The 14,574-nt window shown below is 39.6% G+C and overlaps 1 protein-coding gene across 7 annotated transcripts in view; it reads right to left on the minus strand.

The window, feature by feature from the left end:
• The window catches only part of PIK3CB (phosphatidylinositol-4,5-bisphosphate 3-kinase catalytic subunit beta), a 100,590-nt gene that overhangs the window by 6,684 nt on the left and 79,332 nt on the right, over positions 1-14,574 (minus strand). For all 7 annotated transcript variants that reach the window (XM_085512829.1, XM_085512828.1, XM_015871195.3 and 4 more), the window contains 9 exons: positions 13,979-14,109; positions 13,342-13,395; positions 12,334-12,522; positions 9,619-9,740; positions 7,634-7,777; positions 6,659-6,758; positions 4,169-4,347; positions 3,428-3,537; positions 3,041-3,119 (listed from right to left, as the gene is read on the minus strand). In XM_085512829.1, coding sequence (XP_085368955.1) covers positions 3,041-3,119; positions 3,428-3,537; positions 4,169-4,347; positions 6,659-6,758; positions 7,634-7,777; positions 9,619-9,740; positions 12,334-12,522; positions 13,342-13,395; positions 13,979-14,109 — 1,108 coding nt within the window. The remainder of the gene's footprint in view (positions 1-3,040; positions 3,120-3,427; positions 3,538-4,168; positions 4,348-6,658; positions 6,759-7,633; positions 7,778-9,618; positions 9,741-12,333; positions 12,523-13,341; positions 13,396-13,978; positions 14,110-14,574) is intronic.

The following is a 14,574-nucleotide window of genomic DNA, read 5'->3' on the forward strand; positions in this document are numbered from 1 at the left end:
CTCAAACATCAACACAAATGAAGGGGGAAAACTGTTAATACTGTTCTGTATTTCAATAATCTATAATTCTTCCTAATAAATAAAACCCCAAATTCTGGTACTTTATGAACACATCCTCTGTAACCTCAGGTCCAATTTCAAAACAATGGTAAGTTTTAAACTTGTCAAACAGAACTTTTTGTCAGTGGTTTGATGAACTCTGGTTTCATTCAAACAAAGTCACTTAATGTGAGATTTCACACAACCTCTTTGCAACTCCCTGCACCACTCCAAAAAGTAACTATATATTGAATACTTCTGTGATAGTTTACTGCAGTAAAGATGAATCAACAAAGATCAAAGTCCTCAAATTTAGGATTTTCTGCTGTTCTATGCCCTCACAGGTTTCTGCCCCAGCACAACAGCAGTGCTGCAGCACTGGTAAAGCACCAGAAATACTTCTCACTGAATCTTGCACTCATTAGAGCTGCATCACTGCAGACCCACAGCATGCTCGGGAAGACACACTGTGTTTGTCTGCTGCGACACGTATTTGTAACATTTAAATGCTTCTCACAGAAATAATTTCTGTCATCTGCTCTGATTACGTCCATATGTGTGACTTCAGACTCAGAATTTTTTGGAGCAAAATTAACCATCGTCGTTATAACTTTTGCTCTGGGCGAGATATTTCCAACTCAGAGTTCTGGTAATAATTTGTTTCAGAAGTGAATAAGAAGGACTTGGTTCATTTCTTTAAAGCAGACAGATTAATTAAAGAATATGCTTTTTTGTTTTCTAATTGCTCTCTGCACTGGACTGAGCGATGTCTAAGGAGAACCAAGCTCCGAGTCAGACTTCTCTAAATAACAGGGTAACCTTCACCTTTGCTGCTGGTCTTTGTTGTCTAATGGTTGGATCTGAACTGAAAAGCAGAAGCAGTTTGCACCTGAAGCTTCATTCAGTTGGGCACTCTACCACGCACACAGTGACAGCCCAGGATGAAGGAACTAACGGAGACCACTGTTGCATCCTGCTGCACACACACACTTCCTTCTCTGACACAAACCCTGGTCTGGTTCCAACATCCAGTCAGAACGCACACACAGGAACCTAAACAACAGAACGTGCCATGTGTGCAAGAGGCCGGTTTACCCAGGAGACAAAACAGTTGACAGTGAAAAACAGAAAAAAAAATGCCCAAAAAGTTCCTGTTCCCCTTTGCAGGTCTCAAAACCCACACGCTGCCCCTCTGCAGAGCAGAGCAATCTCATGGCCATATTGTGTTTGCTTCATACTTCCAGTAAAAGACACGGGCAGAGCCAAGGTTTCATTTTATATTAATAATGAGTAATGATCAGGGACTGCAATGCATGTATATGGAAAGTGATGCTGCCCCCAGCACCTCAGTGCCAGTGAACTGTTTGCCCTTTGATCCATGCCACATATTGTGATGTGGCAAGATATTCTTGATTGGGAATTACCTCCCCAGGAAGATAAGCAACCAGCAAGTGTTAGTGCACTTATGTTGGTGAAACAAGATGGAAGCCTTGCTTTCACTTGAATTATCAAACATTCTGTAGTGGAGAATGTTGAAAGTGCAAAATTGATGATGCATCCACCATAGGAAAAAGGGAAGCTACAGCTGGAGGGAAACTTAAACCTCAAAGGATGATAAAGACTGCAGTTATCGGCAGTGATGTATGAACTGTATTTTTCAGAAGATCAGAAATATAGACACTGCGTTTTCTCCTGTTACAGATGTCTCCTAACCCAAGCAGTGAGAGACGAGCCAATAAACAAGCCCTGACTCACTAACAGGGCAACAGAATCTCTTACTGCGGCTACTCATGAAGCTTGGAATTGCCTCTTCTCAGGAGGCACGCAGACGGCAAACAAAGATTAGTTAAGAGGACGACTCTGTGATCCCCACATCCTCATCCTCTCGGAGTTTAGAGAGAGCTGTTTTAGCCACTCCTTTGCCAGCTGAGGTCACTTCAGAGCCCTTCCTTGGCAGACACCAGGTTAATACCTCTCTGATAGCAACAGAACTATAACCCTGCCTCAATCCCAGAGTTTTATTTCCCGATCAGAACTAAAAAAAGGATGAATGGAAGGAAGATGCTCTCAGTTATGTAAATAAATGGAAGAGGCCAATTTTAGAACTTCGGTTCCTCCTGGAATTTCCCTTTTCTACATTTTTTTTTTCCTGAGATTTTTAAGACAAACCTTTGCACATCAGAGCCACGTTTTGGTTTTCCTTTTTGAGGCAAAAAAATATGCATTAGTCAGGAATGACTCCTAATGATGATTCCTGTTTGTTAGTCACAGTGTGTGGCCCTGCCTGGAACCTCAAAAGAAGCTTCTGGGAAGGCAGCGAGTGAAGTGTGCCTCATATGGGATCCCACAGCTGCCAGAGGTTGTCCTTGCCCCTAAGTGCTGTCTCCTCACAGTATATTTATTACACTGATTATCTGAAGTTTCACTGTTCAATTTAACCCACACTCAGCAATCCCACAGCAAACACAACGCCTCCAGAAACAATTTATTATTCACTTTCCCATTTTATCGCATACTTCACTCCAAGGAATCTTTCCATAAGTAGCACATTTTCCTGACTGCTAAGAAGTTCATAATGTTCCTGATTTGTATGAGCAGATGTTATGCACCTTACGAAACTCACATTTATGCCTGAACCACAAAATGTGAAAAGCTGAGCATAACAAACCAAATTAAGTAATCCAAATAATATTTAAGTACTTTTCTACTTTAGAAATCCTCTAATATCCTTATAAAGCAGCCATGCTTATCCTACCAGTTATATGAAGGTGAGAACATTGCGGGAGACTTTAGGATGCAGGAGACTTTAGGAAGATAATTCTGTTCAGTTTTGACGCCTAAATAACATTCTCCTCTTGCTAAAACACAAAGCAAAACTCCAGAATGCACATTAAAGGTATCCACAATACAAGCAAGCAGAAATAGATGCTTTAGCATAAAATGTTGCTTATTCTCCACTGGACTCCCCATCCATATAAGCCAGCCCACAAGAGTTCCTTACCGGAGATCCAGGCCAGCTTCTTTCCAAAGCACATCCATCAAACGTAAAATCTGGAGTGTCAACATGTCCTGTCGGAGATCTGTAACAGAAGGTTGGAATTGCTGCCTCAGCTTCTCAATGCCTTGGAGACAACCTACCCAATATTCAGAAAAAGCTGTCTAAAAATCCTCATCAATGCTAAATGTGAAAGAGGGATTGGTCAGGATTGTATCGTCGTGATTGGCAAGTCTGTAATTGCAAAACTAGTCAGAAGAAGATGCTTAATTTGTTTATTGATGCTACAGTAAACCTTGTTAGATTCTGGTAAATACAGAGCAACACAATGCAAGTGTGGAATAATGTGGAATAATGAAGAAAGAAACATTCCAAGTGCTCAGCGCTGCTTACCATCACCATTTTTAAAGATGATCCCTACGAGATCTCCTCCAAACATCTTATTGTTGTACACTATCCATAGAGGCTTCATTTTAGAATCCATGTACTTACACTTCTCAACACTAGAAGAAAATATAACAAATGTTGTAGGGCACTAAAAATAATTCAGCTGAACAGAACTGAACATTGTTTGAAACAGTAGAAAATGTGGACTTCCAATTAGGAAGTGCTACCTCAGCCTTCACTCTACCACTATGCTGTGTGTGCTCACCAAGTTCTGGATGTATCTGTTACACACTGACCACACTGAACGCCATGACTGGCAGACACACATCTAAATTAAGACTTACATTTACATAGAAAATGTACAATCTTCTCTGTATCTTCCTACTAATTTCTAGACTTCCCATTTAAGTGCTGTCAAATATTTTAATCACACTTTTGTGCTTATTGCCATAAGCCGAAGTCAGGAACATAGTCTAATTCACACTTAGGCTTATAGTTTAAAATGTTTAGCTATGTAATGCATTGACTAAGAGAGTATTAAGTTACGTGGTGGGCCACAAAACATCTCCAGGCTTAACTGCTATTTGACCTCAGGAAGATTGCCAACAGACCTCTCACTATAGAAAGTGCTCCCCGTGACAGCATTTCTGCTAACAACACAAAGGAAGTTCAAGCAATAGGCGTTCCTGCTTTGGCATTTCCAATCCAAATCTACAGTGAAACACTATTCACTCATCCTTTACTTACTGCAGCTCTGAAAGTATAACAGAAGGATTCAGAGGAGATTGGAGGTCAGAGAGTGCTTCTCTGTAAGCATTTTGTTTCAAACACGTGTGCATTGCATCTTTCCCTTTTGCTTTGCTTTGTTTCATGGCATTCAGCTTAATTAGGCTGTTTAAAGTCTTCATTTTATTAAGAGCTTCCACCTGAAAGAAATAGTTTATCATCAAGTTACTGCTTTAACTTTGCGCATCATACAATACGTAACTGAGATGAGCCATTAGTATTAATTAAGTATTAAGTAATTCTACAACATCTTTTACAATGGAAATTATAATCAGCAAAAATAAAAAGCTGGAGAATAGCTTTTTGTCAATTACCCACTTCCCAGAAACATCAGTTTAATAAATAACAAATGGGATGAAATCTCAAATTTCCAGGCACTTTTTAAAGTAGGACTTAATATCTGCAGTGAAATTAACAGGACATTTTCCTGTGTGGCAGATACATTCAGAGTCCTACAAAACTCAGTTCTCACCAACAGACACAACACAGCACAGCGCAGATGCTTCAGTCCGCGTTGAAGCCAACAGAAACCGAGTGCTTCGTGCTTCTACAAACATTACTTCAATTGACGGATGCAGGTACTGCACTGTGCACATGCAGGTAGGGCACACAACTCCAAATGCCCACACAACCGATTGCAGACAATTTGCACATACACAACTACACAAGCTTAAAACACTTAAGCCTGTTCTGCAAAAGTTTGCACATTAAAACTGCAAAATTTAGGCTTAAGTGAAGCACTCTACTCAATTAGGATGCTTTAAATCCCAAGGTATCATCTAAGCAATATATTTTTACTTTTACAGTGTATAAAGGGTTAAGCCCTTTATTTTCCCCCCTTTCCTCTGTTTAAAAAGTTTTCTATGGGTAGAGTTTGTAAGAAAACAGTTAACAGAGCAAATGTACACAATGTAACAGAGAAAAGCCCTTTGGTATCAAACCCAGACCACACATACAAAGATTGTAACTTCAGTGCTGCACCTACACCTATGCAGATGGCTGAACATACAGTGTACCCATCAACTGTATTTACAGTAGCTGTAGTTAACATGCTCAGCAATGTGTATATTCTCTAGCAAACAGTATCCATTGAAATAACTGGAAAAGCTGATTTCTATACAAGGAAGCTTCAGTCCAACTCATAAGGCGCTGAGTCAAGACTTAGCACTTTTACAGAGAGACTGAACCCTGTCAGGCAGGATGCTGTGGAAACTGTATGCAGTTTGATTATAAAACTGAGGCAGTGGAGACCTGCCAGGTCAGCCATCTGTCAAAACCAAAAGCGCTCTGCCTTTCCACTATTCTTGGAGCTGTACAAACATCAGTGACAAGGGAACAAAATGGAACCTGCCTTGTACAAACAGGAACTTTTTGAAGTATTTCTACTTTGAATTTCTTCCGTGTTTGCACAGTTGGGAATTTTTTTGCCCCTTCTTTGATTGTACTGACATTTGTTTCCTGTGAAACGCACAAAAACTGCACTGACCTCAGGGATATTGCTGCAAGCATCTCATCACCTGCCCTCCTCATGATTTCGGCAATACTAACAAGCACTCGTGTAAGATGTGGCCTTTTCTGTGTTCTGTGAATGCCAGTAATAAAATGCACAGCAGTCCTGCTTTCAATACATTTTCAATACTGACAGTATCAAAACATTCACCATTTATCGAGCTGCTTTTTCTGTCCCCATTTTCCCTTATACAGCAAATGCAGTAATTCTAGGAGAGCTTTAATTCTCAAAGATCTCACATTAACAATCCACATTTACTTGCTCAAATCGCATCGGAGCCTTCATAACACGATGTGTGAGTCTCAACAGACTGCCAATATACTCACCAAGTGTATTTAAAAGCAAATGTCTTTTTGTTGTTAAAGAAAAAACATAACAAATCCATATTAACACTAAATGATTTAGTTTGTTTCAACATCTTTCTTTCCAGAGACAACTACAACACATATCCTACAGCTTCAGCATTTTTTGCATCACTTTTTAACAAAATAAAAGCTGCAGGAGGTTGTCCTGGGCTCATCTATGTAAAGTTTAGATAGAAATGTAATAGCTTCTATTGGGCAAGCTGCTCTGACAGGGAAAAATGTCCCAAGTTTTAACTGCACATAAACTCTTCTAATAATCCTGGCAGCCTACTGCTGGATCTAGAATGCACATTGCTGAAACTAGCTTGCACTTCTTGGAACACTGCAAAGCAGCCCCTGAGACCCCATAGCACCAGCTACTTTCTGTACACAGGAAGAGCAGCTCCTTCACTACAGCCATATAAACACATCTCCCCCTCTAATTCATGCTTTCTTCTCTCCATCTCCCCATACCCCTTCCTCTTTCCTAAACAGATGGATCTGTCAAGTTAACCTACATGCCCCATAGGAAAATGGAATAAGAATCTGAGTTACAAGCCAACATGTCAAGATTTAAAGGAGGAGGGGACTGTATACCTGTTTAGCAAGCACTTTCATGTGAGCAACACTTCCCCGGCAGTAAGCTTCAAGTATCAAACCAAACTGTACTGAAACAGCAGGTATGTGAACCTCTGACCTACAAGGGAACATCAAAACAGACCACATGATTTTATAGATTAACATTGAAAGCTGTTGAAACTGAGGAAAAGAATAAAAGCAAAACACTTCGCAGTCATTTAGATAAAAGCTGGATTTTGTAAGAAATAACAATACACACATGCTGAACACTCAGAAGGAAGAGCTGGTTTCAATGTACCACTTGTTTCTAGGTCTAGGATTGTTCTAGATGCAAAAATGTTAAGAGGTAGCAATTGGATATTCATTTTCAGGATCCACTAGTAATAAAGCAAACAGTGTTAATAGATGGTACTGAGAGTTGGGGCTGACTCTCAAGTGTGTGCTTTCAAATCTTCTCAGAGAAATTTTGGCTTTTCCTTATGGAGAAACACTTTGAAAGAAACCACTGAACTTTTCTGCAGTGCCAACTGTCCTCCAAAACATTTTTAAGCAGGTCTTGCTCTTTTTACTTAGAAATATTAGAATAATTAAGTTGGAAGCAGAATCAACACGTAAGTCAATTCTGCAAGGTAACTGAATTCACAGAACTGATCATCACAAACAGCAACAGCACACAGAGCTGCTGCTCTGATATTTTCTGATCTCTTTTTTCCCTCACAGTTGTGAGGTATAAATATTGCAGTTTTACTACAAGCATAGTCAAAACAAGCTCTGAAATCATACACAAACCCGACTTACCAGCTACCTAGAGAGGAATTCTCCTCAAACAGTAGATTGCAAAGCACAGTAATAAACTTTTGATAATAGGCTGGCTTTGATCTATAAATGCCAAAGGTGTAAAAATATATCAATAAATAATATAATCTTGCTCTACATGCCACAAGTTCCATCTGGATCAACAATTTCAGAAAAACATAAGGGAAACATTCCTACCTTAGGTGCCAGAACAACATCTGTCCTATTCTTCTATTAGCAAGTGCTCTCTCTAGTAGAAATCTGGAGAGAGCACAATCAAGAAAAGGTTCGTATTTCAGGACTTGGACAAGTTGAAGAAGATACTGAGAAAGCTCTTCATCACTAGAATGGGATACAAAAATCAGTTAGTGACAGAATAACCAGATTAATGACATTCCAGGAATTCAGCTGCACACAATAAACCCAATTAGGACAGATTTAGTTTCAAAAGTTTCGATGAGTTCATCCCAACTTTTCTATCATTTAGAGAACACGAACACACACACACAACATACTGCAATAGCCAGATTTGATCACTTAATCAGTACATTATAATTCCAAAAGATTCTGGAAGCTATCAAACCGGTAAGTGAAACCTGGTATTTTACCATGATCCGTTACATGATCAACACCCCAGCCGGAGTGCCAGGTTAACCATCCAGGATATTAATTGTTTTCAGGCTGAACATTCACTCCTCTCTTACCACTCAACTTCTGACTTAGAAATGGCACCTTCGGAAGTACCATAACCCACCAGATATCTAAATGCAACAGGCATGGGAAAAAAGAGAATACGTGCAAACCTGTTTCAAAGCTTAAACAGAGAAGGGAAGCAGTATCACCTCACTCATCCTGCTGACCACACACTCTGTAATACACCCCAGGCTGCCAATGGCCTTCATGGCCACAAGGGCACACTGCTGGCTCACGGCAAACCTGTTGTCCACCAGGACACCCAGATCCTCCTCTGCAGATCTCCTCTCCAGCAGGTCAGCCCCTAACCTGTACTGATGTATGTAGTTATTCCTCCCCAGGTGTAGGACTTTGCAACTTCTGCTGTTGACTCTCATAAGGTTCCTCTCCTCCCAACTCTCTGGCCTGTCCAAGTCTCACTGAATGCCCCCACTGCCTTCTCCTGTGTCAGCTACTCCTTTCAGCTTCATACCACCTTGCTGAGGGTGCACTCAATCCTTCCATCCAAGTTAATGATGTTAAACAAGATCATACCCAGTGCTGACCCATGGGAACACCATTCAGTAACTTGGTCAATATGTTCAGTCATGCTGCGTTATATTTATTTTGCCCTACTTTTCTTATTTCAGCTATTAGGATTCACAGCTTCTACCAGCTGTCTTCAGCAGGCGTTTTAAAGTTGGAAATTGATACCCAACCCAACACAAGTTTGTTTCAGAGCCAGAACTGAGAATTCTAGAAATAATTCCAGATGTAACAATTCAATGTTATTTGGATGGCAGTTAAACTGCTTGTTTACACTTGAAAGAAGTCAAAATATTTTTTTCAAACACACAGCCTTGACCATTAAAAAATGAATCTTTCAACTATTCACCACACAGACGTTAGAATTCAAGGACAGGAAATACAGTAGTCCTGCAAATGATAACGTTAAATAAATCTTGCCTTAGGTTATGCTGGAGAGTAAAATGTACGTGATAAGGGAAGAACTTAGATAGCAGGGGCTACTGGGAAAATCAATCAAGTCAGGAGTTGTCTTTTGTAGGCCATTACATGCAGTAGCACATTTCTATTAAGGGATACAGCAAATATCTGACAAAAAGCATACAGTAGCAGGATGGACATTTTTGCATTATTTGACTACTGAGATATTTCATCTTTTCATCACTGAGAAGTTCTCACTACACTTTGTTCACCCTTTGTCCAAGGAAGGAGTGAACACACGTTTTGGAACAGAAGTGCACCACTTTTCTGTAGCATCATAGAAAATAACAATCTTTGAATACAAGACATCAGAATAAGGAGATTTCATTTGGCGGCCAATTTGCTTATGGAGAAAGATTGCTTTACTTGGTCATTATTTACAGCTGGCTGTCCACTTAAATCTTTCCTCTTGAAGCTTTTTTTTCCCCAGGGACAACCAGAATGCGATATTCCTCTGGGCACACACCACCAGAAATCCTTGCATGCAAACAACACAACAAACTCACCTCATTTGCTTTAAACAACCCACTGCATATTCTCTCACATACTGGTCTGGGTAATTGAAATCCAACAATTCTAAAGCTTCTCTAGGCAGCAGTTTGGGCCAAATCTGAAGGAGAGCTTGAAGCTGTTTAAAAAGAAGACAATGAGGTTACAGTTAAAGTAACTGTTTAAGAAAACAATTTGGTGTAACAGACCATTAAAGCATTTGTTAAAGCATCTGAAGGTCTCATGAAATGAACCATTTTTATTGCATTTCAATGAAGATCTCCATAAAGGATATATTTTAAATAATACTTACATAGCAATAACACTGAAACAGATAGACAAACTAAACAGGCTTAGACGTGTAAATGCAGTATCAAGTATTGTATGTATTAAAAATAAAGATGCTTTTAGAAGTAAACATTATCTTCCACAGAAACTCAAAATCTCTTCAGTCATCACCTCAGAAGCGTCAGCAGCACCAGACTTTACATCAAGAAACGCTGCAGCCATCAACACTTACTTATCATGAGCACTTGTACTGAACTTCTAAACTAAATACTAACACTGAGCAGATACTTAACACCATAAAACAGATGTTGAAACTGCAAACAGCAGCTATGCCTGTCTGACACAAAACAAGCAATTCCAAAACAAATCAGAATTTCTAGACAACCTGCTTTAAATCAGGTGCAGAAACACCACAAATACAGAAACGTTTTGTTAATAATGCATGTTCAAAGTTAATGGACAATCTGAGTTACAACTTGAAGAGGTAAAGTCAAAGTGGCATTTCATGCTTCATATCCGGGAATGCATTTTGAAATTCATCATCCCCAACGTGTGCATTCACTGTGAATGTTATCTGAAGACACAGATCTCCCCACTCTGGCTGCCAGCAGTTCTCAGATGCTGAAATCATTGGAGAGGTTAGAAAATTTTAACTGATTATGAGCAAGAGGCAGCAAGATCCAACTGAGCTGCAAAACATCCAGAAAGATTCCCCATTTGACATAATTCTCTGTGTACATTCCTCCTTGGAACTTTTGTTAAAAGAAGTGCAGCCCACCCAGCTCAAGATCCGCAGCATTGCTGATAAACGGCTCTGAAGGGCAGCTCAAAGGATATCAGAAATGCTTGTTGCAATCGGACAGAAGAAACCTGAATCATGAAATGTTCCCATCTGGTTAGACAGCAGGGAGGTCACTCTCGCTTACAGCGGTGCCAGTTGAGTGACAGCGGTTGGTTATTATTTTATTGTTTAACAATGACTGATTTCTATTCTGAGAATAAATGCTGCCTGCGAATCCTGCCAACAAGTTCTGCCATCACACTGCACTGCAGGGCGGGGAAGTCATGGTGACACTAAGGACAAACACATTCGGAATTCATTCACTGCCAAATCCTCTACTAAAATACTACAACGCAACCAGAGTTTGGATGTAATCTATGTGGAAAATAATAGAAGAAAGCTTTCATCCATTGTACATAACACCATGAATTAATAGATCAAAGATGGTTTAAAATCAAATATAATATTCCACTTCATTTTTCTTGTCAACAGCTGGTTTTTGCTGTAGTTTTTTTCTTAAGCTTTTACTTTTTGCTCTAGGTGTCAGACTCTCACTGCAATGCTGACATTAACAGCACTTCTGATACTGAAGCACACGTTCTGTTGTAGCAGAACAGCTGCTGCAGCACACAGCAAGTACTGTGGGAGCTCAATAAGAGGCAATGTGTGAGTGCTGCTAGTTTTGGAATTCTTACATTTCCACGCGATCAGCTGGGGTGATGCCAGTTGGAATACTTACATGTCGAAGTACTACAGAAACATTCAGCATGCTTGGGGTAACATCTCATGTTACAGATAGACCAGTCTCGCTGCCAACAACAGCTTTCAAATATAAACCACAATACCATCTATGCATAAGCAAACAAGCACTGCATTCCTTGTCCAAAATAACACAATAACCCGGATTATTGTGCATTTTCAACCACTAGCTTAAATAAGATGCCTTATGCCTTCTTTTTTATATACTCAAATTTAAGGTACTTTTGAGCTGTCAAAAATATCCAACAACTTCTCCAATATTTAGGCTGTACTCTAAAGTCCCTCAGCATGTAATCACAATGCCTTTGTTTCCCACATATTTTAATGACTAAACAACATCCATTTCTGCAATTCCTATTTCCAGACAACTTTTAAAAGTGAACAATTAATTCAGAAGCACATAATGGAATTAATAGAGAACAAGAGAGAGACTGCATGTGAAAGAAAACAAGGGAGCGATGACTGTCTGGGTGCTGTGCTTTGTTGCTGCAGTGTTTGTGGCACAGACAAAATAATGCTGTATTCCTCCCTGACAAAAATGTATCCAGGACACACACATCTGACCGGCAGGTGGGAACAACTCCTTGCTTTCTGCATTACTGTCAGTGCTCACACCAGATGGATTTCTTTTAGTTTCTCCCAACCTGCTGTGTACGCCATCAGATGAGATAGTCCCCATACATACACAGGGATATGTTATGCTACTATTAAGCCATCCTGTGAAGCAGGCATGCTATCACTACAAATACATTATTCTATCAAACCATCAATACTAAGAGGTGTCTTCTAACGTGAGTGCCTGTTCTCTCTCTCAAATAAATGAACAATGTTTGCTTCAGCGAGGTTTAATTACCTACCCCAGGACACGGCCATTTTTCCACACCAGCTCTGCCTTTTGTCTTACCTGAGCAACATCTTCAAGTTTGTTCCATTTTAAGGAGAGCAGCAGCTTTGGCAGCGATTGTGGGAAATTTTCACGGCAGTCGTATCGCAAAGTCCAGATGAGATCCATTTCATTTTCACAGAGCTGAGATAAAGGATCTCTTTCCATTATTTCTTTCAGCACGACATAAAATTTTTTACCACCTCGACCCTAGAAAATGAAAGAAGAATGTTTTGATATATTCAATAGGCAGGTACCAGAAATGCTATACCAAGGAGAACATGAGGTAGAAGGGGATGACACCTCAGCCTTTCTTTCAGATAGCTGAACTGGTTCTAAGAGCTGCACATAGCAGCTATTCAAAATTCAGGCTGCAAAGTCCATGAAAAATAACTTTAGAGCTAAGGACGCTAGGTGGCAATATTGCTGTTCTCCAGCTCCAACGTCGAAAACTTTTGCTGGGATGCATATAGTTTTCCTTTTGGTTTTCAAACCAGTAAATGTCATACATCTATAAGTAACTTTTTTTCTTTTTTAATTAAAAGCCAAAAGACACTTTTCCAGCAATAATCCAAAAAGTATATTTGCTAAGTGTGCAAAGAAGCAGTTTTGCCTTCTCTTCCAGACAACGTGCTGCTTTGTCTCTCTGAAATACTGATGCAAGCACTGATTCTGTACATCAGTTTGCATGAAAGCACCTTTGCAAGTTAACTCTTCCTTTCCTGAGACATATTTGAGACTGAAAGGGTGGAAATTAAAGCAATGATACCAGCAACAACAGAATTGCAGTTATTTGACAAAGAATAGCCAAGGTGTTCTTTCAGAAGTCCAAAATACATTGAAAAAGAATGAACGAGAGTGCGTTTAAGGCAGTTCAACAAAGTGGATTATGTAAGAAAATAAAGCCCATAGAATCACAGCTATTCAAGTAGTTGAATTATTCTATCTCAGATTGATGCAGAAGATAAAAAATAAAACAAAACACTCCTCAGAAGTAATTTTCAAGTGCTGCCTTGAGCAGACACTCACCGCCATCGCAGCATTGTCACTGCTTCGTGCAATCTCAGCTGCCTTTTCAAGTATCTGCAAAAAGACATGTTAAAACAGAGCAGATTTAAATAGAAATCTGATGCTGACATTTACAACCATAGGTAAGTAAATGTTGCTACCTTTTAAGTAATTACAACACTGTCATATTGTATATACGGGGTATCACGTGCACTTCTATGGAACTAATAACCACAGTTCAGTGCTCTGCTTTTCCCAGTATTATTTTCATATGGTATGAAGAGTCTTGAAAAAATAAGTGTTCCAAAAAGCAGTTGACACATCTGTACAGAGCAGTAACAGATCTCCACAGGACACAGGCAGGCAAAATTGAAGGTAACCAGTGTTGTACTTAAGTTTAGCTTTTTAAAAGATCATTGGTATTGGAACTTGATCGTGCTGCACCAGCACAATCCTCAAGAGACAACACACAGTATTTTAAAACACTTATGTCTTCAAAGATTACCTGAAGACTCTAAAGGCAGAGCACTGACATTATTATGTACTGCAAGTACAGACAACTCCAGAAAGTGGGGAATTCGGTGACAAAAGCAGCTGGAAGTAAAGAAAAAATAGCTCTTTGCATATAAGCATTCTTGACCACTCTGTCACATCTTACCTTGTCAAAGGGAGGGTAATTAATAGGCTGTTTTGAATATTCTTGAAATCTAATGTGCAAAGCTGTTGCATTTTCAGTGTAAGGGTTTGTCTGGACAGTTCCCATTGGGTTTAACATTTCTTCAAGCTCATCTAAAATGTTAGCAAGAACAATTAACATTAAATTAAAAGATAATAATAACTTGTGTCACTGTCTTTCAGTCCAAATGACTGACAGTTGTCTGCACAGCACCTCTCCAGTGCACACCTCTCTGGCATAAACATTTCATACATTCTACATTAACAGATGCAAGACTTTCTCCTTCCAGAAGAAACATAACACCAAAGGAACCCTGGATGCTGCTACCCTGAGCCAAATCCTGCAATGCAGCTTCAGCCCCAACAACATCAGGCTCTGTAAGCCCACATGTACACTGCCTCTGGATCAAACAGCATGAGAAAGAGTAAAAAGTGTTAAGCCTTTCTTTTCCCCTTAACACTAAAGCCAGATTAATACTGCAGTTCTCATGATTAAATGAAGAGTGACATGTAGATTTCAGACTGCTGTATGAATCAATCTGAATTTCAGGGAAGGAAGTCTCAAAACCAAACTTCTAA

This window comes from Coturnix japonica, chromosome 12, assembly GCF_054131305.1.
Source record: "Coturnix japonica strain WE chromosome 12, WE-NBRP24, whole genome shotgun sequence".
Taxonomy (NCBI): domain Eukaryota; kingdom Metazoa; phylum Chordata; class Aves; order Galliformes; family Phasianidae; genus Coturnix; species Coturnix japonica.